This window comes from Ambystoma mexicanum, chromosome 2q (assembly GCF_040938575.1).
Source record: "Ambystoma mexicanum isolate Mex_15411 chromosome 2q, UKY_AmexF1_1, whole genome shotgun sequence".
NCBI classification, from domain to species: domain Eukaryota; kingdom Metazoa; phylum Chordata; class Amphibia; order Caudata; family Ambystomatidae; genus Ambystoma; species Ambystoma mexicanum.
In genome coordinates this window covers 1,011,390,045-1,011,415,614 of record NC_090924.1, presented here as the reverse complement: position 1 = coordinate 1,011,415,614, position 25,570 = coordinate 1,011,390,045, and the positions used below count along the sequence as shown (strand labels likewise).

The 25,570-nt window shown below is 45.1% G+C and overlaps 1 protein-coding gene across 1 annotated transcript in view; it reads right to left on the bottom strand.

Moving 5' to 3' along the window:
- The window catches only part of LOC138569908 (macrophage mannose receptor 1-like), a 745,141-nt gene that overhangs the window by 656,032 nt on the left and 63,539 nt on the right, over positions 1–25,570 (bottom strand). Inside the window, exon 2 of the mRNA XM_069648337.1 lies at positions 579–977. Within this exon, the coding sequence (XP_069504438.1) occupies positions 579–977 (399 nt within the window). The remainder of the gene's footprint in view (positions 1–578; positions 978–25,570) is intronic.

Here is a 25,570-nt window from a genome sequence, read left to right as displayed (position 1 = left end):
CTTCCTGTCCAATAGCACTGCGCAGCGTTGGGGCGCGCTTCACAGGTACGTTTTAAAAATATATAAACACCATTAGCACCCGTTTAGACAACAGCACCACTGCCCTCGTTAAGGGACCCTCACTGCCCTGAGGTCCTTAACTTGCGAGGCAGGCCCTTACCTACAGGGTCAGCGCGCCACCCCAGGGCATATCGCCTCATTATTAAATCAGCCTTATTTTTTTGGAACAAACGTTTTGTTAGCAATATCGTAACAATAATGTACTACTTGAGCGCAAGCTGCCACCTAGCTTTATCTTATGAAGCAACTAGTTGGACTAAGGAAATTACGTATACACCCCTATCCAGTTAACTGCAGTTTTAATAAGCACAATTGCACTGGAGTCAACACAATTTTGTAGAATTTTGATTCGCTGACTTTCAAATTACTGCTCAGCTAAAAACTTTAGGAAAGGGTTTAATTCAGAAGGACAAGAAGTTACCCCTGATGTGAACGTTCAGAAGTATATGTTGATGCAATGCATGAAGAAGTGTAACGAAATAACACCAAAAGTTACTTATAGAAATGTGTAAGCCTACCTTGATAACCATGAGAGCACAGATCATTTGTAGTTCCATAGACCTGCCATTTGCTCCATGCCCCCGCTCCCTTGTATATGACCACCCGGTCTTGCTTGTTTCCGTAGTTAAAGTACAGGTTTTCTCCTTGGATTGAGAAGAGCGTTTCATTTTTGCACTCCCATTTCTGAAGCTCATTCTTCGAGTCACACGGGAACAAAGCCACCAAAGCCATGTCCTTCTTCGATGTCACTCCCAGGCACTGCATTGACTCCATGTTGATGAGCTGGCGCTCGGAAATCCATCGGAACCGCTGCGACTCACTTTTTGGGTTGCATACGCCAACTGTGACTGAAGCATTCAGAAAAGACTGGGCACAGCGTTTGTGTTCTTCGTTATACATCAGAAACGCACTAGAATCTGTAAAAAAAAAACATACTTTCACGATTTTGCAAACTGCAATATACTTATAACAGAGCACGAGGTGAAATGCGGAATGTATTGTCCAATAAATAGTGCCCTTTTTGTATTACTGAAATTCACAGACACAGAGAGGATGCACAGTTTTTGATTAAAAAATAACTTTGGGCTATAGCTATTACAGACTGGTTATAATTATGTACGAGTCGTCAGACACCAATGTAAATGAATGCATGTGTCACTTGGAACACCATGAACCATGATCACCCAATAACTCAAACCTTCAGCAAATGGATTGACATAGTTAACCAAAATATACATCTATATATCAATTTCAAAAAGGACGCGTGCAAACCAAAAAATACTTTAGGTCAGTCCATTTTGATGATTTGACAACGCATAGCCATGAACTATGGCAGTAGCCGCTATACAAATGCAAGGTATAACAAACATAAAAGCTTTTAAACATAATTTGACATCATAACATAACATATGCTAGTGGAAGCAACCTTTTAGTTTTGTTCCTGTATGACACATACGTGCCACCGAAAGGGAGCCAAGGTTTAGTCCAAAGGAGATTGAGGTCTGTGGGATGTATACAGGAAAAAATGTACCATTTGCTATTCACTATGTGCCTCTTCTTAGCACTGGATCCCAATATCAGTCTTTGTCCTACTTGGTGTGAAAATAGGTTTTTGCTCTGTCTTCTCTTTCCATGATTTCATGAAAAGAGATGACCCAGTGCAAGATCCTCCAAACGGGAGGCTCTGATTGCAGAGTGTTTTCTCCCACTGTCAATAGCTAAAGGGAAATAGCCAAAGGGAGAAAGAATGGACTCATAGACTGGTGCCTAAAGAAAAATGTGGCAACTGGCCCCTATTCCTCACTCTTCTGTGGGCTAGCCACTCTGGGATGCTCTGTACCTGCTGTTACCCAACCTTGCTCACCTCTCTGGCCCCACTGACCAAGGGGGTTGCAGGATTAAAGTAGACATGCTGTGTTTCTGCTCTCCTATTGCTGTAGTCATCCCCCTGGTTCCTTTGTATTCAGCGGTGAGGCTAGCAGATGGAAGAGGCAGGCAGGCAACAGTGATACCGTTCCCGTCTTCTGCTGCTAATAGTGCTTCTCTGTCTTCCTAGGGACTAAAATAAACCCTCTGCTATTCATAATTAGGCAGATTTACTCCCACCATGAGTATCAGCAACGGTAAATGAGCATGGTGGTATGCCCTCCAAAAATACTGCCATACTCCTATTAAGGCCTTAAATGTTAATGAAAAGTCTTTCAATTCTAAACATCAACACCCTTAGTTGTGTTTTCCTAAAACTGCATTATCAAGAGTAACCAAATAAGCGATGTCTGTTATTGCTACGTCAGGATGGTGGCACCATGTGATCATTATAATATATATTAAGCCTTTGGGCCAGCACAAAGCATAGTTAAGGTTATAACAAAGTCTCTATGGAGTTTTAGAAAATTACTTCTCTTAATAATTTTCGGATGCTTGTATTAAAAAAACAAAAATGTTCCAAAGTAATATTTCGTTGCACCTGCCTGTGCACGCAACATTTCAGATGTCTCACATTTACAGCTTCAGTTTAAAAAATGTTTATTTTGAGCGGGTTTGAATAGCTTTTAACATGGTGTTTTCCAAAGGAAATAAAAAACAACATGTTTTCGGCCCAAATATCTCAAAATTGGACTCTTGGCAATTTCTAGCATTTTGCAGGCACCTAGATTGTATCTGGAATTACTGCACTGAAGAAACTTTTTGAAATCGACATTGCCAAATTTGAGATATTACTGTTGTGCATGTATCTCTATATATTGCATGCGCAGAATGAATGAGGCTTTTTTCATTCTAACTGTCGACAGAGCGTAAGGAATAAATGTACACTTTTTAATATGAACGCCTGACAGAGGGTATGAGTTTTATAATACCTTTATTACACAATTAACCGCTCCTAAAAACTCACATTAAAGCAAAGTCTCAGATGGCTTTAATGTGAGTTTTAAACTGAAGGAATAAATGTACACTTTCAATACGAACTTTCCACTGAGTGAATGAATTGACTTCAATGTCAGTTTTAAGGTGATGGAATAAATGTACACTTTCATACAGACTGGATAAAGAGCGTGCACCTACAATACATGGTCCTATGATATGATGACATGATAGGTTATTATTAACGCGCTTAATACCCAGAGGTTTCTAAGCGCGGACCCAGGGATCAAACCTGTTTTGCTCCATTTCGTCTTGCTTCCAAGGCGAGCACGTTGCCCCTGAGCTATCATCCCGAGACACATGACACATGCTCCTATGATATATGATCCTGCCACACAGACCCTTACAACACACACTCTGAAGACACACACTCCTATAATTCATGCTCCTACCACACATGCTCTTAACAACTTGTGCTGCTATTACAAGTGCTCCTACAAGCCAGACTCATATCGTACATGTTCCTATGACACACACTCCTACTACACATGCACCTACTGCACATAATATGTGGACATATGGGACTGCTCTCACATACACCTACAACACCTACACACATGCACCTACAACAATTTCTCATATCACACATGCTGACACATGCACATACCATACACACTCCTACCACACACACTCTTATGACACAACCCTACGACACATGCTCCTATGACACGTTCTCTTATGACATGTGCTCCTATGACATGTGCTCCTATAACAAGAGCTCCTACAACACACACTCCTATCATTCATGTTCCTATGACATGTGCACCTTCTACACATGTGCCAACTGCAAATAACTTCTGGATGTACGGCACAGACTCTCAGATGCACATACAACACATGCACTTACAACACATGCACCTATGACACATGCACCTACCACACATGTCCCTACCACGGACACTCCTAACACCTGCTCCCACCACACACACTCGTATGAGACACACTCTTATGGTGCAATCCTACTACATGTGCTCCTATGACATGTGCTTTTATGACATGTGCTTCTATATGTGCTTCTATAACAAGCACTTCTACAACAAACATGTCTACTATATATGTTCCTATGACACATGCACCTACTAAATATGCACCTCCTGCAGGTAATATGTGGATGTATAGCACAGGCTCTCACATGCATAAATGACACTTGCACCTACGAGATATGCACCTACGACAGACGCTTCTAACCATACATGCTCCTACCACACACATTCCTACCATTAACACACTTACAGTACACTCTTTTGACGCAATCCTATGACATGCAGTCCTACAACACATGGTCCTACGACACAGACAATACATACTCTTACTACAGAGGCACCTACAGCATGTGCTGCAATCACGTACAAAGGGTGTATGAGATTTACAGTTGCTACATTGCAAAATTAACATCGCCTAAAAAAATAACATCAAAACCAACCCACATCTAACAGTGATGTCAGTTTTATGTTGATTGAACAAATGTACACTTTCAATACTGACTGTCAACAGATCGTATATGATTTACAATACATACATTACGCAATTAACATTGCCTAAAAACTAACATCAAAAGCAACACGTTCAATACAAACTGTCCACAGAACGTATGAGTTGTGCAATACGTACATTACACAATTAATATCTCCTAAAAACTCACATTAAAGGCAAGTCTCAGGTGTCTATAATGTGAGTTTTAAGGTTATGGACAAAATGCACACTTTCAATATGAACAGTCCACCAAGTGTATGAATTGATTTTGGTGTCAGTTTTAAGGTTTGGAATTAATCTACACTTCTAATACGAACTGTACACAGAACGTGCAGCTAGAGAATATGCACCTACAAAAAATGCTCCTATGATACATGCTCCTATGACACATGCTTCTAGGACACATGCTCATACCGCACGCACCCTTATGACACACACTTGCCGCACACTCTTACAACATACACTCTAATTACACACACTCCTAGAGCATGTGCTCCTATGACATGTGCTTTTATGACACGTGCTGCTATAACAAGTGTACCTACAACACATACTCCTATCATACATGTTCCTATGACACACACACCTAGTACACATGCACCTACTGCACATAACATGTGGACGTATGTCACGTGTTTGCATGTGCACTTATGACACTTGCACCTAAGACACATGCCCCCACAACATGCGCTTGTATGGCGTGCAATCTTACAACACATGGTCATACGACACACACTCTTACAACCCATATTCATACTACAAGTGAACCTACTACACCTAACATGTGGACATACGACACATGCTCACATGCACCTAGGGCACATATGTCACATTCTCCTACGACTCATCCTCCTACCACACATGGTTGTATGACAGATACTCCTATCCCACACACTTTTACGACACACCCCATAAGTACACATATTCCTATGCCACATGCTTCTAGGACATGTGCTACTATGACACATGCTGCTATAAGAAGTGCTCCTACAACACACATTCCTACAATATATGTTCATATAACAAGCATACCTACGACATATGCGCCAACTACACATAGCATGTTGATGCATGACACATGCCCTCACATGCACCTAGGACACATGCACCCAGGCACATGCACCAAGATCACATTCTCCTATGGCACATGCACCATAAACACCTGCTCCTATTACACACACACCTTTACGACACACACTGTAATGACACTCCTAAAACATGTGCTCCTACTACAATCAATGTTTTAACATGAGCTCCTACAACACTCACTCCTACAAAACCCACTCCTACAACACATGCTCCTATAACACATGCTCCCACTACTAATGCTGCTACAACACAAATGGCACACAATCTTGCGACACACAGTCTTACCACACAGAAATTTACAACACATGCACTTATGCTACATGCTCTTATAACACAGGCTAGTATTACAACAAACTACAAAAACTTACAGTCTGAAAACATCAGAAATAATAAAGTTCAGGTAACAAAAAAATTAATTAAAAATTGTTTTAAATCAAATATCATGGTAACTTTAACTCACTCACACACTTAAACGCATACAATATCCCACAAAATTGTAACATATTCACACATAAAAACAAGTAATTGTACAAAATGTGAAATCATTCAAAAATACATTAAATGCACAGTTATAATAAATGTTAAAAGAAAGTATGAAGTATTGTTGTAATAAAAACATACTATTTGATAAACTTAATTTATAATATACAAAAGCATAATTCTGCCAAAAAATTGCAATTAAAAAGAATACACAGCATATTAAAAGAAAATCTACAATAACAAAACATACATAAGCATTCAAGTCTTATACATTATACATACAATAATGTCAATTAACAAATAACATACATTTATACACAATATTAATTAACAAGTGATGTGTCATAATTGTAAATATATATAATTTACTAAACAATAAACACAACATTATAAAAATAAAATATGCACAAAACCAATTCAAATATTAAAATGTCATATACAGTAAAAGCTTAGTAACATTTACTCCTACAAATAACATTAACATGTACACAACATTTATAGGCATTACACTTTGCATAAATAATGCGTGCTAAATTAATAATGCAAATTGTAAATACTAACAAAAGGAGCACAAATGTAACACACATTAAAAATATTAATAACTGAAAACAGCTTGACATTTTTATTAACAACACACAAATATTCACACAATGCATTTCATTACTGTGACTGTAAGGCATTTTAGAGCAAAAACAAAATATTGCAAAACAAAAACAAGGTGAGGTAAGTGATATTTGAGTTGATACCATAACTGTATTATTTCTGATGTTTGTAGACGTTAAGTTTTTGTTTGATTAACCATAACTCTTTTGTATTCTTTTTTAAAATATATGTACATTGCCTCTTTTTGATTATGAAGTTTATGGGTTCCTGGATTGCCATCTTTATTTGTCTCAGTGGTTTTTGGCATTTTTCATTATGGAAATTTTAATGTCACTAAGCCATAATTTGTTCCCTGAAATAAGATAGTATTATGGAGGTGTGACACCTTATTTCTTCGCATTTTACAAATAGCATAATACTCTTGCTTATATCCAGCCAGTTATTATGTCAGTAACTTGCATTGGTTTTTAATGTAGCTCTCATGATAGTGTCAAATGCTATTTGTATATTTCAATTGGCACTTTACATTATTGCACATAGAGTAGTCTGTGTTCTATGGGTTTTTATTTTTTAAACGGCATAGTGTCATGGGAAATGTAGTTGGTGACTTATGGATTGTAAAGATTTAGTCTTTTTTAACCATTACTACCATGTTTAAGCTGCAGTATACAGAGAAACATTGTTTTGTTCACCATGTTTTGGAATACAGACTTATTTCTGCAACCAGTGGCACAGTGATTTTTCTCTATTTGCTGTAACATTTTTTGCAAATACTGTTTTAGCCCTGGTTGTGTGTGGTCTCGTATGTACATTGTAGTTAAAATGAAACCATTGTAGACTTTTCACAAAATCCTATCACCAGAAACCTTTGACTTGCTGCATGGATTTGGGTCATATTTTACCAACAAAGAATTTGTCACCCCCACCCCCAACTGGAATTTTGGGACAGTTGAGTTAATAAATAAAAAAATTATTAAGAAAGCAAAAGAATGTGATTTTCAGCCTATTTATTGCCATTCATTTTCCCATAGAGAAAAGTGCAATTTTATGGGACGCCATAGCTAAAAAAAGAGATTTAAACCACTTTGGTACAAAGTGTTGACTCAATTTTTTAGGGCTGGCTCGGAGTAAATCTGTCCATTTGTTTTTTAAATATTCGACGGAGAAGCTGGTGTCCTCCGCTCCCAAAGAAATTGCTATATCTCCCATGGTTGCTAATAACGTTTGACTTGCTGCATTGATTTGGATGACATTTTCCAAAGACCCTCCGAAAACTGAAACTTTGGGAACCATTCATTAAAAAATAAAAATGTTGTTAGGAAAATATTAGAATGCAATATAGAGCCTATTCCCATAGAGAAAAAGGGTGTTTTTTTAACAGTTTGTTTTTAAAATATTCGACTGAGACATTTGGTGCCCCTGCTCCTTAAAACCTTTATATATATATATATATATATATATATATATATATATATATATATATATATATATATCAGCCCTGGTGCTTTGCAGAAGAGAAACTAATAGACTTCTAAATCTGCTGTTTTTTTGCTTGTTGCGAGTGATCCCTGCGATAATACCAGAAGAAGCTGAAAATGAAATAACTCAAACGACTATTTGAAAGATGAAAAAGGATGTCATCAAACTCTGGAATGTACTCCCACATGACCTTAGAGAGTCTAATCAAACACTCCAGGATATTGCAGCAGGAAAATAAACATTTTGCCTTGCACACTGCCTCTTTCCTGCAATGTGTCAATCTCACATCCTGCAGTCAAAAATATGCCACAAAAATGCTGCAATAAATAAAATTTTGTGCCACAGAATTTGCATTTTTTCTGCACCATTTTCCATTTCCTGCAACAATATCCTTGAGGGTCGGTCTAATAACCTTCTTAACTTCAGAAAGAGACTCAAAACTCTTCTGTTTAATGTGCGTCACACGAAGCGAAGATTGATAGGGGGTAATGGGAGAGGGTTAAGGAGGGCAAATGCAATTGAGTGGACTGAGGGGACCTGTAAAAAAGAAGGGGGACATATGTTGAATGCCTGTGAGGAAGAGGAGGAACAAGCATTTTTTTCTGTTATCGCGGGACTCCTCGAACCACCACTCTACCACAGGAATTTCAGTTAATGGAAATGATTACTGTGAAATTATTGCTGGAATAAGGAGTTAGAAAAAAAGGTTTAACATCTGCTCTGCCTACGTCTACTGTGCAGAGGGCAATGGGTGTTTGTTAACAAATTAATGATGTGTCATGGGCAGTGGTCATGGATAGTGGGCCCCAAAGAAAGCTATTGGTGCAACACAGACAGTGGCCAAGGTGAAAGGCTGTGGCTAGTGAGACCTCAAGAAACTATGCAACATGTTCAGCAGTAGCCATTGGCAATAACTGAAGACCATAGGCAGTGGGTCCAAATGACAAGTATTGGTTCAACATGTGCAGTGGGCACGACTAAAGGCAATGGCTAGTAAGCACTTAGGAAACTATTGTATGGCAAAACCCTTGAACTTCAGTGGGAAAAATATTAATTAAAAGTTAAGGTGATGAGATTTGATGCAACAAAACCTCTGAAATTCAGCACTTGCATTTCAAGCAAGTCCACCTTAACTATGCACCCCCTGTTGTGCAGTGTATGACCACATTGATGACATCACAGATGCCATCACTGATTAGAGCACTGGTGATATCATTGATGGCATCACTAATGACATCATACATGACATCACTGATGAGATCAATAACTATATCATATTACATTATTGATTTTATAAGTTAGAATATCTTTGTTCACCTCTTTTGATACAAATGTTATTATATTACAGTTCACTATTATACCATGACATGGAAAAATACACTTGTACAGAAGTATCATATGATTATGTGTGAAACATTCATTGTAGTTCTTCTCAACATATACAATTTAAAATAAAAATGACTTTCATGACAGCTTTCAGGAGATGTAATTTGCGTAATGTACGAACTGTGAAACTCATAAGTCTCTTAGTACATTTTGTATAAAAGATGCACATTCATTACATCCTCTGAAAACAGACTTTCTTGAGATATGAATTGTGTAATGTACCAATTGTGAAACTCAGGTGCCTCTTTATACAGTTTGAATCAAAGTTTACATTCATTCTGTGCATGCGTCAAGTATAGACACATCAGAAATCATCAATATCTCAAAACTGGTCAAGAATGTTGAAGGTTTTGATGCTATGTATTTTCCACATAAATCTGATTGGCTTAACTCTCTCTTAACTAAGGTTCATTTCATAACATTTCAAGGATTTTGTTATACTATGGTTTCTTTGGGGCCCACTGGCCATGGCCTTCAGCCTTGATCACTGTACATGTTTTACCAATGGGTTTCTTCAGGGCCCATTAGCCATGGCCTTTGGCTTTGACAAGGGTGCAGAAGTAAGACGCTGACATGGAGGGATAATGATGTTTACGATACACTTTTATTTAAAGGTGAAAGGAAAGAAAACCCTATCTCTAAGATGGGTTTCTCCACCTCAACGGAAATAACTAGTGTCAGAATGTCCCAAGTAAAAGTCTCAATGTCCAATCTCAAAATCCTCACTCTGTCCCTTACACACTAGGCTAACTAAATAAAATACAGAGATGTCTTCCTGATCGAGAGGAATGACTCCCTTCCCCAGGACACAAGGAAGTTCTTGTCTGAATAACACACTCGTAATATGGTTACAGTCACTCCCTGGCTGTTGGAGAGATGTCCTGCTTTCCCCAGCATTCCTGAGGCTTACTGTGGTCCCAAACCCTGGTTGGCAGCTATGGTATCCTCCCATCAGCTATGGTATCCTCCCACCAGCTACTGCATTGAAGAAGAACAGCCTGGATCCTTCCCAAGTTGGAATGGGCCCTTGACCCCTGCATGCAGAACTGGTTCCCTCTCACCAAGTACTGCAACAAAGAAGCTTTGCCTGGAGGCTCTTTCCAGGCTGTAGTGGGTCAGTCAGACTTGTTTTACTAACCTGCAAAGTACTGTGTGGTCCTTCCACTACCATCCAATTCTACTTATTTGGATGTGAGTCCCAGACTTGGTTTACTCTCCTGCCAAGCCTTTGTAGAAGTCCATGTATGATTTGAGTGCGTGTCCTTGACCTGTGTTATGGTCCCAGACCTTCCTTTTGCAGCTTTGCGGCCACGTCCTTGAGGATTCAGAGCCCTTTTGTCTACCCGCATACCTTGAGATATGGCTGAAGCGAGTGCTGGATCACTTGGTGCAGCTGGGCACGATTGCAGCACTCCAGTAACTTCCCAGAGCTTCCGTATCACTGCAGCGACTCTGACATGCTCATATGACACACACTCCTACGCAATGTGCTCCTATGGCACATGCTCCTATTGCACACACTCTGTCACAAAAACGCTTCTAGGACTCATGCGCCCTTGACACATGTTCTTAAGCAACACACTTTTACGACACATGTTCCTACAACACATGCTTCTACCATACACTTTTGCGACACATGCTCCTATGACATACACTCCTATGACACATGGTCCTAAAACTCATTCCCCTATAACATATGCTCCTATGACACACACTATGACACACACTCTGACATACACTTACTATGTGCACTCCTATGACATGTGCTCCTATGGCACATGCTCCTATTGCACACACTCTTATGACACACTCCGTCACAAAAACACTCTTAGGGCTCATGCGCCCTTGACGCATGTTCTTATGAAACACACTTTAACGAGACATGTTCCTACAACACATGCTTCTACCATACACTTCTTCGACACATGCTCCTATGACATACACTCCTATGACACATGGTCCAAAAACCCACTCCCCTATAACATATTCTCATATGACACACACTATGACACACACTCTGCCACACACTTACTATGTGCACTCCTATGACATGTGCTCCTATGACACATGCTCCTACGACTCATGCTATTATGAAACTTGCTTCAAGAACATGTGCTCCTGTGACGTAGACACATTGGTACAACACACACTGTTACAAGACACTGGGCCTCATTACGAGTCAGGCGTTAAGGGTTTTACGGCACCGTAGACGGCGCCGACCCTTAACGCCTGATTACAAGGTCCCTTTGCGGGCTGGTGATTTTAACGCCTGCTTTTTGCAGGCGTTAAAAACCAATGCCGCAAAGGGACCTTGGTGCTAAGTACGGTGCCGCAATTTGCGGCACCGTACTTAGCGCCTTCCCCATTCCCATATTGCCCTATGGGGCAAAAATGGGAATGGGGAAGGGCCATGGCGGAAGGGGGAATTACCACTCCGCCAACCTCGGAATGGGGTGGTAATTCCCCATTCCGCCATGGCGGAGTCGGAGAGTTACCGGCATGGACCATGGTGCTATTAGCACCATGGTCCATCCGCCAGGGTCGTAATGAGGCCCACAGTCCTATGACACATGATCCTATGACACATACTCCTATGACACACACTCCTACAACAAATGCTCACATGATACATGATCCTACAACAGATGCTCCAATTGTACACACTCTTATTACGCAAGGCCCTACAACATGCACTTCTTCAACATGCGCTAATACTGCATGTGCTCCGATGATACACACTCCTATGACACATGCGCCACTGACACACAGTCTGATGACACACACTGTTCCTACACATACACACCGATGACACACACTCTTATGACACACGCTGTTATGACTCACACATCAAACACACTGTTACTATGAATGCTGATGCAATATACACTTGCAACACACTTACTCCACATGCTGTTATGCTGTTATGCTATTACGGCACACGTTGAGAATCAATTGGCAACTTCTATACAAAATGTTACTATACAAAGTGATCAGAACAACTAACGGCTCTACGAAGTGACTGTGGTCTTGGCGAGTCCCTTATTCATTTTATTTATTTATTGTGAATTTGTAAGGCACTTATACATCAAGTAAATTGTGTTTCAAAATGCCCACAGGACAGCGGGGAAGGAACATAGGAATTAAAGGCAAATATAACAATGAAAAAGAGTGCGGTCCCAGTTGGCCTTGTGACCATTCGGAGCGTGCAAGTGCAGAGAGACAGAGGGGATAAGGGAGGGGGGTACGTGCTAGGAGCACCACGGAGGGAAGCGCTAGTGAGTAAGTTGTTATGTGCCTGGCAGTGATCACTTAGTAATATTGGTCAACTGCCAATAAATAAGTTATAAAGCACATAAACAAAAAAAAACAAAAAAATAACTAAATAAAATACAAGGACATACAACAGAAGAGGAAATAGCAGGAAATGACAAGGATCACACCTGGCATCAACCTCAATGATTTCATGGAGAACAGCAAAAATGCCCAAGATGCCACAATATTTTCAGTGGAGATTTGAAAGGGGTGGGAAGCAGTAAAGAAGCATAGCATAGAATCTAACAACGTTTTCCTGAGTTAGCTGAGGAATGATTGCGAATTATGTGGAGTGGACGAGTTGCTCCCTTCATAGTCTTGCAAAGGATGGTCATGGGGCTTCGGATGAAGGTCAATTGGGCAGGAATATGTTCCCTGAGGTGGAAAATTTGATAAGGGACTGCTGGCCCTGCCAGATGAGTGACAAGATGTAAAAACATTCCTGTGCACCATGTCAATCTATAAAAGTACCTCACACCTTATGAATAACATTGTCTATGGTCATTATAGGGACCTGAAACCTTGACCCATGAAGGTCAACATCCTCATTCTCATAGATTTCACCTTGAAGCCATCACTTCAAATGTCAGAAAATTCCTTCGTCTGATACTGGAGAGCGGAAAGGGAGGGAGTACCTGAGGAGATTGAGATAGGTAATGGAGTCCAATTTTCTTTAGCAAGAGATGCAGACTGTCCTGAAAGGTCACAACATTTGATACAGGTGAATGGCCCTATATAATTCTGAGGGGAACAGACTGGAAGAACACATGAACAGGTTTATCAAAAGCTATGTCCAGTCGGTCCTGTCAAGCTCACTCAATTGGAAGGATGTTCCTACAGAGGCTCTGTGTGTATTCTGGCAGATGCCCAATGCAAACACTGTGTCAAAATTCTCTGTACTAATGAAGTGGTGGGACCTCACAGAGACCTCAACCAACGCTGGTCGGTAAAGAATGATATACAAAAAGGGACATGAAGGAGTTATTGGGCAGGATAAAGAAAAGCCAAGACAAAGAGTATTACCACCAAAGGATATAAGGGAGTGTGAGATGGCACTTGAAGACATGGTCACAGTGAAGGAACACAGAAATGTGGCCAATGGGCTGTTCAGATTCATTTATGCAGAGAGAGTAATTGCTGTAAGCAAAGGTGGTTCTGCAGTGAAGTTGTTAAAGTTGACAAGAAGATTCCCTGCCATGATGAAAACAGGGGAGCAGAGGCTCCTGTTTTCAACAGAAGCACTTTTGGTGCATTACTAGCTATCCTTGCATACCATTTCACATTCTATTCCTTGTCATCTCCTTCACCACTTCCCTCACTGCATCACTCTTGCCCTCATTCCTATTTTCCGAATGCTAAGTCATGGAGCATGGCAAAAATCCATCTGTCAGGGTACAATCATGAGAGTTTTGTTATTATTGCCATGCAAAGTGATGGTGGATTGTCTGCATGTAAATAACACTTTTCACAAATGCTCTGTTGATAATAAGGTATTGCCAGTGATCACATCTGGGCTAAATACTGAGAATACACAGATATTTATGGAGTATATCCTTATATATGGGGACAAAATGCCTGCACTCTGTGGCATGGGCGAAAGTATCACTACTGTGTGGTGGCAGTGGGTGAAAGAGGAACAGTAGCCCTCAAACACAGATTGTTCTGTTAAGGGGTTAGAGGGACGTTGCTCCTGCTCGCAGCAATTGTATGATTTAATTGGAGGGATGAAATCTTCTTGCGCTCCGTAGATGTGAAAGACTCCATTCCCAGAGAGTGTATGTAGGTAATTATCTGCTTAACCGAGTGACTGTTGCAGCAATCACTAGAATACGAGGTCTGTGACAAGCCAGTAAGGACACACTTGTGGCAGTTGGACAAGTAGCAGTTTCTGCTAGAGAGAAAGTAAGTGACGAAGACCTCAAACATGTTGTCTGCTCATGTTTGCTGTCCCCAGATTGGTGTCGAAGTGAATGAGTTTGTGTGCTCCTTTCAAACTGGGCAATCATGTGGGACACTAAAGATCCCCATAATTTCATTTCCTATGTTACAGAAGCCTTTTGAGAGAAAAGGGATGGACATTTTTTGATCCATATATTCTCAAGGAATTTTCAGGAAACTAGTATATAATAGTGGTCATAGACCATGCTGCTCTGTCAACAGGGGGACCTTCATGCTGGCTAAGCGAACAGCTTCAGGTTACAAAAGATTTATATTATATCTTACATAGGTAATCTCAAAGAGGTTATCTCTGATAAAGGTACGAACATTGTATGTATTCATGAGAACGCTATATTGACAAATGTGTATTGACCTGTACCTCTTTTCTCCTCAAACTAGGGGGCTGGTTGAGAGATTATACCAAAACATAATAGGCACAACAGGTGACATGGAAGAGCACATGAGGAGAACATTGGATGTTCTCATGCCTTGCTTTTTATTCGCTCACAGAGAGGTACCTCAGGATGAAGTAGGGATCAGTCCTTTTGAGCTTCTGTTGGACCATCCTGTGAGATGCCCCCTAAGTCTGGTGAGACAAGGGTAGGAAGATAACCCCCAAAGCCTTACTCATGACATAGTGGATTATGTACTTGCATGAAGATCCAGAATGTCCCAGTACATGCACAAGTCTCAGGAGGATCTGAAAGCCAGTCAGGAATTGGCAAAGCACTGCCATGGCCAGACAGCTACTATGATGGCCGTGATGCTCAGCAATAAGATGATAATCGAGAGAGTTTATACATTTGATAATTTAGGGATATGTAACACCCCAACCCTGCTGCCAGCAGCACATATGAAGAAACAGGCACAATCAGTCCAGAACTATGGTGCCCATCTTCAATTGGGTATGCTGGCAGGGGAACCAGCCCTGTCTTGGTGTAGGATTCGGACAAACCGAAGGCAGTCCTGACACCATTTTCTATCGTACACGTTCTTGATCATAGGAGTGAGTACGATATACCTTGGTTATCATATGTTAAAAACCTGTTGTTGAAGATGACAGCAGAGTCTTAGTTGACCCAGCCAAATCTGCTGAATTGTTCTGCGGTTTCCCATCTGAAAATCCAGCTGATAACAAAATATATGGAATCTCATGAAATCCAGAAGGGTACAAACAGAAGCATTGCTATCATTTTGTCAGATTCAATTCAAAAAGATCTGCTGGGGTGAATAGCCCATCTGAAAGAATACTTATAACCAGGGTAAGATTGAAATGCCTCTCGCTCAAATCTATTTTGTCGCGCTGGTCAGACAATGGTGAGAGCAGCTATTGACCCTTCTGCCAGGTGGTGGAGGAAGATCTTCTGCATTTTGTATTGTTTTGTCCAGTATATACAGTGTGCTTTGAAACACTTGCTTTCTGTATAGGCGCTTTACAAATAAACAATACCATAACATACGAGCCAGAACTGTAATGCCCATTCTGAGAGAAAGACACTTTATCCAATGCTGACCGGCACTGATATATCTGTTGTGAGCTAACACTTCAAATGTTTGCTGGTTCTTACTGAATTTTCTAAAACAAGCTCTTGCCAGAAGAAGGTTCTTGCTCACCTAACAAGTTGAGCTCCGCATTAGTATCACCTCATTGCTGGTATCAAGTGTTTTGTTGGAGCTGCTGATGCCTGGATAAAATGCACTTTATTTGGGGCTTGGGGAATTCTGTTCCGGATCTTGCACTATATTTGCCAAAAATGGAGGTTGCTTGTACTACCTTATTTTACTCATATTTTATGGAGCTCTGACATTTCAGGAATCACTGTAGTATAAGGGGTAGAGCCGGTAGGGTCTTGGAGTTCATTTCCCAGCCACGCTTGTTATCCTGACTGCAGCGATTGGCGCGATTAGCCCAGGGGGTTGGTGGGTGGCTCATCTACAGCACTGGAAGTTTCTCCTTACTTATCTTTTTTCTTGTGTAACGCTGCATTAAGGTATTTTAATAAGCAGTATAGTGTGGCGCACACAGCAGGGCCTGAGTGTATGGAGAGGGGTATTTTCTGCATATGCTTACTGCACATTAGTCACTGCTTGGCTTGTTTGTAATGTGAGAAAGCTATTATTTATTGCAAGCCTTGCCCTTTCTGGTACCCTACAAGTAGATTTCTCACAGGTATTTTCAGCGTGAATCAGCCACTTAGCTGGTAGTGTTCCCCTAATTTCTTTCTGAAATGTTTACGAATAGAGCTGAGATTCGAAAACTAACAAAACTGGTACCTCAAGAATATTGCTCGTATCCTGACCATATGAAGGCTAATACAAGTCATGTCTCTGAAGGTATGAAAAGGAGTACACGCAGAAGGCAGCACCCGCAGGAGGAAAGACCGGCTCCTATTTTGCATAAGGGAGTCCCTATGCATAATTCCATGGTTAGCAGGGAGCAGCCCAAGTCAGAAGTGGTTATGGGGAAGGATCTTGAGGATTTGCCGGGAGGTGGCACCTAGTGGTGGTTTGTCCGGTAGTTCAGGCCCATCTCAACTCTTGGCAATTGTAGATGAAGTAATGCAGTCTTCTATGAAATCAATGGAGAATGTTATTACAGAAGTGCTTACACACTCTCATATGCTAAACCAAGGATTGGATAATAGCTAATTGGGCTCTAATATTTGGCAGATTATGAAAGAGAAATTATTTCTGACCTCAATCAATGCAAGAACAGTATGGACTCTAGTTTTTGGGTAGAATCCTTTGATGACATTATCAGGGTAATTCATAGAATCCAGCGCACAAGTAGCGCACGCGGCTGGCGCACAGCGTGCGCCTGGGATAGTCTGCGCCAGGCACGTGCGCTAAAACTGATTTCCGCGCACAGCGTATTCATGGATTTCATGCTCCCAAACCAGCCGTGGCGCAGAGAATCGCAGCGAGCCTGCAGCAGCGCCAGTAACGCCCCCAAGAACGCCCTCGCGCAAGGAAAAGCCATCAAAATTGCCAAATCATCACTAAGGGCTGCGCTAACCCTGGACCACTTCACAGGGCAGGCAAACAAGGAAAGCAAAGCGGGCAATCTTCAAATCAGGAGTACGCGGGAAGTTCTACACGCGACTAGGCAGGGAACGTGAATTACAGGGGTACGCGGGAATTATCACACGCGAACAGCCAGGGAACGCGTATTACAGGGGTACGCGTGAAGTAGAACACGCGATAGGCCAGGGAACGTGTATTACAGGGGTACGCGTGAAGTAGAACACGCGATAGGGCAGGGAACGTGTATTACAGGGGTACGCGGGAATTATCACACGCGAACAGCCAGGGTGCGTGTATTACAGGGGTAGCGGGAAGTTCAACACGCGATTGGCCAGGGTACGTGTATTACAGGGGTACGCGTGAAGTAGAACACGCGATAGGCCAGGGAACGTGTATTACAGGGGTACGCGGGAATTATCACACGCGAACAGCCAGGGTGCGTGTATTACAGGGGTAGCGGGAAGTTCAACACGCGATTGGCCAGGGAACGTGTATTACAGGGGTACGCGTGAAGTAGAACACGCGATAGGCCAGGGAACGTGTATCACAGGGGTACGCGGGAATTATCACACGCGAACAGCCAGGGTGCGTGAATTACAGGGGTAGCGGGAAGTTCAACACGCGATTGGCCAGGGTACGTGTATTACAGGGGTGCGTGGGAATTATCACACGCGAATAGGCTGGGTGGGCCCTCACAGGTGTACCCTGTACACCCTCCACGGCCCCTGCAGGCAGCCCACAAAACAGGGGACTACCCTGCACACCTGATCATGTCCCCCTGCACCCCCATCCACCAGGGGCACCCTCCACCAGGCCCCCACCCATGTCTCCCACCACCCCCACCCCCCAGCAGTGCAGGGGCACCTGCCATCAGGCCCCCACCCATGTCTCCCACCACCCCCACCCCCCATCCACCAGGGGCACCCTCCACCAGGCCCCCACCCATGTCTCCCACCACCCCCACCCACCAGCACTGTGGGGCACGTGGCCAGCAGGCAGTCAGGCAGCAGCAGATGGCAGGTGGGAGCGTGCTCAGGGCTCTGGGGGACTGTAATTTGGCCTCCTGGCCAGGAGCGTGGTCTTTCGTGTTTGAACGCGTGGACAGCCTGATAGGGAGTGATTTTGCACGTGAAAACCCCACACTCAGCGAATCGCGCGAAAACCCGTCATCAGCATATGTGCGTCTATAGTTACCTGCACGTGCAGTGTCAAAGCGTGTGATTGGTGAAAATGGATCTACACGCAGGAGTGACAAAGCGTGTGATTGGTGAAAATGGATCTACACGCAGGAGTGACAAAGCGTGTGATTGGTGAAAAGTGAGCTACACGCAGGAGTGTCAAAGCGTGTGATTGGTGAAAAAGGATCCACACGCAGAAGTGACAAAGCGTGTGATTGGTGAACATGGGCCAAGCACGTACACGCCGTAAGTGACGCTGTACGTGTGGGCCTGTACATAAGGTAGTGTAGAACACCATTTCCTTGTACGTGCTTTTCGTGGAGAGCGAGTGGGTGAATTCTGTACTTCTTGTCGTTTCACACGCGATTTACTTCACGGCGTTTCCAGTTCGTACTCCCTGTTACCTCTGACAGCTTTTTCTCTTTTTCCTCTTGTACTGGTTTACCTGGGCCTGTTCCCTCAAACAGTGTCCCCTTCTACTGTTGTCCTGTCTCCTCAGACAGCGTACACATCTTCTTTTGGCGGGGGTGTTGCCAACCAAACGGGCTCATTTTTCACGCTCTTTTACCTGGCAGACGGTGAGTCACGCACGTATCTAACTTCTGTGCTTGCCCCGTGTGTAGCCTACCCCTTCAGAGGTCATTCTAGGCTGCGTGTGACACGCATACGTTCATTGTGTTACTGGATGCCACAGCGTAGTGCAGGGTTTTCCATCAGCACACGTGGTCTAGGAGGGGTATTGTGCACGTCCCTTAACTTTTCTGGGGTGCCTGTGCGTTGCGTGACCCGTCATCTTTCCCCAGGGGTGTCATATAGCCTTGCCACTGCACTAGGGTACGAATACCATCTGGTACCCAACCGCTTTGACACCCAATTGCCCAGGACAATTGTGCACACCGACTCCCATACGCACAATAACATCAGTGCCATGGTTGGGAGGCGTGCAAGCCGTAAGGGTGGCAAAGGTGGCCGAGCCACACGTGGTGGCCGTGGAGGATCCACTAGGGGACGTGGTTGTGACTTGCAGGGTGCCCCTGTCCCCCCCAGTCTGGAGGACCAGTCAGGGACACCCATGCCCCCCCCCCCTCCAGTTGAGGGTCATGTGGCTGATACCAACCCTGATCAGCCCTTGTCGGACCAGCCCATTGTGGCAGCAGACCTGTCCGAGGGTGATCCCATCGCTGACATCCAGGTCAGCAGGTCCACTGCACGTGCACCGGTGCACATTGGTGTCATCAGGGCACGCGCATCTATGCCAGATAGGTCATCTGCTGGCCCCCGTAGCCAGGGTGTGGCTCCATCCACCCCACCTCTCATACACCCTGCCAAGACTGTGTCGGTCCTAGTTCATGCACCTCAGATCAGGCCTGACCCCATCCCACTACCCCCAATGCCTGCACCTACTCCCATGCTGAGTGTGCAATCCCACACACCCAGTACTGAGTCCACCACGGCTCCTGCCCCTAGTGTCCACAGCGGCGTAGGACACTCTGGATCCCCACCCCCTTCCAAGCGCAAGAGGAAGAGTGCACGTCCGGCACAGGCTGATTCCCCAGGCACGGCTGCACAGTCCGGCCCATCAAGGAAGCCAAGCTTCACAGACGCCGAACTGAATGCACTTGTTCAGTATGTGTCAGATCATGATAGGGAAATGGTCATCGTTGCAGGGTCCAAGACCACACATGCCAGACGCCAGGCACACTGGCAGACCATTGCTGACAGAATAAGTGCCCTTGGAGTAGTGAGGCGCACAGCTAGTGATTGCCAGAAGCGCTGGAATGACCTTAAGCGCAGGGCAAAGGATAAGCTGGCCTCAAGTCATGCCGCAACCTTGGTGACTGGAGGTGGGTCCCCAGCACAGGAAATAGAACTCACACCACACGAGTCCGTAGCTGGATCCTACGTCACCGAGGGACAACTCCAAGGTGTGGGAGATCTCCCTGATTACGAGGCATCATCCGGTGAGTGCACATGCATGTGTGTATTATCCATGTGCATGGTGTGTGTGTGAAGCATTCATGTTGGGTGCCTGTCAAGGGGGTGTGTGGCAGAGTTGATAGTGGCACCCATGTGCCTCATCCAGTATGTTCAGTGCAACACCATCTGCCCACAGCACTATCCCAACTGGCAACAGTGCACATATGGCCCTACACCATGGAAGTTGCCCTTGAATTGTCATTTTGTCACTACATTGTTGCTCATACTCCCCTGTCTATTCATCTGATGTCTTACATACCATTCCTATACTTTCCCCCAGCCAATCAAGTTTCATCTTCACATGCCTGACATGCAATGATACCACATGCTAATGCGTCCTCTGTATATAAATGCCAACCAACATGCTGTCATACTGTGGATGTTGCCTTGACATCCACCTCCTACCTGTGTGCTTTGGTACCGTCTGGTTTCGAGCCACATTCCCTCACACTCCATGCTGCTCTTCATGGTCTATCTTCCCTGACTTCTACAGTTCAGACCATCGTGCCCTACTCACAACACCTGCTTGCTAACAGTCAAATGAGGGCACCCTGCCCTCCAATGCGACCCACCCTATTGCTGACAAGTGCATCTGAGCCTACTCAAAGCCAACTCTCACTGACATCTGCTCATACATGCCTTTGCCTGTCCCATAGACCCTTCACATGGTCCCTGTCCTCTCTCCTTGCTCCTCTTCCACCATCAATGGTGGGACCCGTTGGGGTGTACTCCTGGCCTCCTTCCAATCCTCAGAGGCCACAACTGATGTGCATGGTAATGGGAGCATCTCAGTCCAAGGCCCTTAGGCCAACCTCATTCTCCTTGAGAAATGCTAGCCACATCTCATCAACTTCCTTTCCTCTCCTGCTGTCCCCCCTCCTCTCTCCTCATCAATCCTGCACTGCCTCCCTGCACCCTCCCATGATCCTTCTCCGCCTCCCACTCCAACTCCTACACATGCTGCACCTCTGATCTCTAGCACTCCCCGTAAGTCCTCCAAGGCTGTCAACCTCCTCCACAATTACACTCCTTTCACTGCGGCTGCATCAGGCATTCCTCCGATATCTGTCACTTACATGAGGTTATGCACCTTGACATCCTTGGTCTCATGGAAACATGTCTGACGGCCAGCTCTGTCTGCATCCTTCACACACTCCTACCTGATGTTCAGGAGACCCTCTCCTTGGCCCGCCACTACTGTGCAGGGGGGGTGTGCCCTTGGCTTCCCTGAGGGTATTCCTGCCACTGTCACTCCTACTCAGACCTACTCCACTCTGGAATGGCTTGTGTGACGTCTCTCTCTACCACACCTTGACATTCACAAACTGTGCGTACTGTGTCTGGGAAAACTGGTCAAATGTACTACTTCCTTTCTGAGTGTCCTCACCTCTCCTCCTCACTCATGTCCCCAGACACAGAAATCCTCTTCCTTGTTGCTGTACGCATCCACCTGCATGCTTGTTGACCCCCCCACGTGACCTTTCTGTGACCTCAGCAACTCCCTCTCACCCTCTAGACTCCCGTCTGTCCCTACTCATTCTGCAGGGCACACTCTTGATGCTCTGATCTCATCTGACTTTCCCCTCTCCGTCCATCTCTGCACTCCTCTCTCCTGGAGTGATCACATTCTCCTCTCCTCCCAGCTCACCCTCACCACCCCACAGGCAAAGCCACCCTCACCACTGTCACACACCTTCTTGGTATTCCAACCCATGAAGTGTGTGTCAGTCGAGGCTCATGCTGCCAAAATCTCCCCCCCATCCAGCTCCCCCTTAGGCTCACTCCCATCCTGACAGGGCCCACTCCATGCTCCACTCTATGTCAGGTACACTGGATGTCTTTGCCACGGTCATGACCACCTGTCTGAAGCCCCATGCCAATGCAGAGTCCTGGCATGACTCGGATCTTGTGAACCCAGACCACAGGTGCCGGGTGGCAGAGAGGGAATGTCCTGCATCATGCTCATCCTCTGGCAAACTGGCCTGCCACATGCTCCAAAGGCAATAGCGCCTCACCCTTTTCACCAAGATGAGATCCCCAATCCAAGGGCACATATCTGCGGCATGTGACAACTCTGCAGGACACATAGAAATCTGCAAGGACCTTGCCGAGCCAGATGCAGTGTGTACCTCCCCTGTCCCCTCCGAGCCCACAGCACTGCATGATTGTCTCTGTACCCCTATAGGCCACCCCCCCCCCAGCACTTGTCTGCGCCTAACACCATCTGCCCTTGACGTTAAGTCCTACTTACCTTGTACAGCACTTCCAGCCGCCACTTCCCCTTGCACTTCATTGTGCCACCCACCCCTGCACTTGCGTGACATGAATGACACCAGCACCAGTAGGATTGTTGACTGGCATCCCCTACTGCCCCACCACCCCTCAGTGCTCTGCTGTACCTTCATACATTTCTGGACCGGTGCTTCACGAATGCTATATGATTCCTTTACAGGTGATGGGGAGGTGGAATCTCATTGTTTACTGCATTTTGTTGATGTAGACAAGGCACTGTGCATCGTGGCCAATTTGGACTAGCAGATCCATGTACAACATGTTAACTTATTGATGTGATGATGCAATGTCAGGACCAGAGTGGTAGAAATCCAAAAAAGTTGCCCTCCTCTCCCTCTTCACTTGGTGGCTATGTCACATGCCATGTGTGTGATGGCATGTGCCTTTGACATGGCAATCACCGGCCAATGTGTGATGGCAGTGCTAGGCAGCATGGTGAGCAGGCGTTGCTCTCCAATCTGTACATTGTATGCCCTGAGCCTCCCCTACAGACCCAGTGATGGTGAATGCATAGGAGGTCTCCCAGTCATGTGGGACATGTGTCGTAGAACTACTGCCTCTGTTGTTCATCAGCCCTTGTTGCATGCCATGGTGCTAATGCCTGTTTCCATTTTTCTCTTTCATGTCTTTGCAGGGGACGAAGCACTTGTTGATGCTGGGGATGTGGTGGTTGAGCCGTCCCAGGAGGGCAACCCGGGCCGACCTTCCACAAGTGAGGGACGTGGTGTGTTTGTGGGTGAAAACCCACAAGTGCTGCAGGTCGTGCTGTCGAGGGGTGTCTCTGGGGGTTCCTCCCCCGAGCAGTATTCAGGTGTAGACTCGGAGAATGACACCTATGTGCAGTTGCAGGTGAGTGTTCTTGGGAGAGAATCTCCTCTGTCCGACCCACCTGCAGCCGGGCCATTGCCCTCAATGGGGATGTCAGTGTCGGCAGCTCAGCCTCCGGTGGTTACGGATGCAGGGCCACACCACACAATCTCTGATCCTGTTCCTGGGGCTGCAGATCAGAGAGGGAATGCAGTCCTGCAGCCTGAGGCCTTGCCGGCACAGCAAGGCGCAGTCCGCCTTGCCCCAGGCAGGTGTGGTGCCCGTCAACGTGGTGGCCGTATGCCACCTGGCAATACCGCTTGGGAGCAATCCATCTACGGTATGGCCAACCAACAGGCAGCATCATCCGAGATGATTGCACAGGCCATGGATAGGGTGGCCACTTCCATTGTCCCCCCAGAAAGGCTGATGGAGCGACTGGAGCAGGCTACAGAGTCCATCTGCCAGGCACACAGGGAGGATATGTTGGCGTCCAACAAGGACAGGCGGGCGGCACTGGCGACTCTGCGGGAATCACTTTCCATGGAGTCCCAGCGCCACAGGGAAGGCCTGAGGGAAGAATTCCATCACCTCAGGTCGACCCTGTTAGAGCTTGAGGCTTCATCCCATAGAAGGACAGAGGAGCAGCTGGAGCGTCTGACACGGACGCTCTCGGCCGAGATGCAGGCAACTCGTGCGGAGGTCAGGTCATCCCGGAAGTTACTGCATGGGGACCTCCGCATGATTATAACCCAGAACCAGAACTACCAGACCCGCCTGCTTGCAGCCATGGAGGAGCAAACTCGTGCTTTGCGTGGGCTGCCTCCCATTGTCACACCATCTTCTGAGGCAGCTCCCCCACCTCCTGAGTCAGCTGCAGGGTCTGGCCAGAGCGATAGCGACTCATCTCCCACAACAGAGTAGCCGTGTGGGCCACGAGCCTATGGGGTGTTTTAGTTTCCCATGATCCACACAGGTGGATTGTGGCGTGCATCCTGTCCTCGGACCTCATAGGTGCCCCCCCCCCCCGCCGGCCCTTTCATGGCCATTTTTTCTCAATTTTCTTTTTTCTTTTCCAAGAGTGTTGCCTTGTGTGGGTACCTGGGCATACACTATTGTGGCTGGGCACATGCAGGCTTGTCCTGAGTTTGGTTTCGATGCTTGGGTAGCAGACATCCACACCCCTCCTGCTTCCGTTTCCATGGGCTTGCAAAGGGTGTGCCCAAGTGACAGCAAATTACACGGTGACATTGGACTCCCATGAGCTGTTGGCCAGTCCATAGTCAATACTGTGTAGACATTCATAGTGTACATTGTTGTTGCACCTAACTATGCATGATGGTTTGATATGTGCCTCTACTTACATATGTTGCTCATGTTTTGCAGGTATTTCACACAGTTCTTCACACGGGCATACTCTCTGGAGTCAGACTACATGTCGGTAGATGTGCACTGACACTTTTGCGTGGCGCCATCACTGTACATCTGGACGGTGAGGACATACCAGCAGAATCAGGTAATGAGACTACCATTGATTACATGCATTGTGT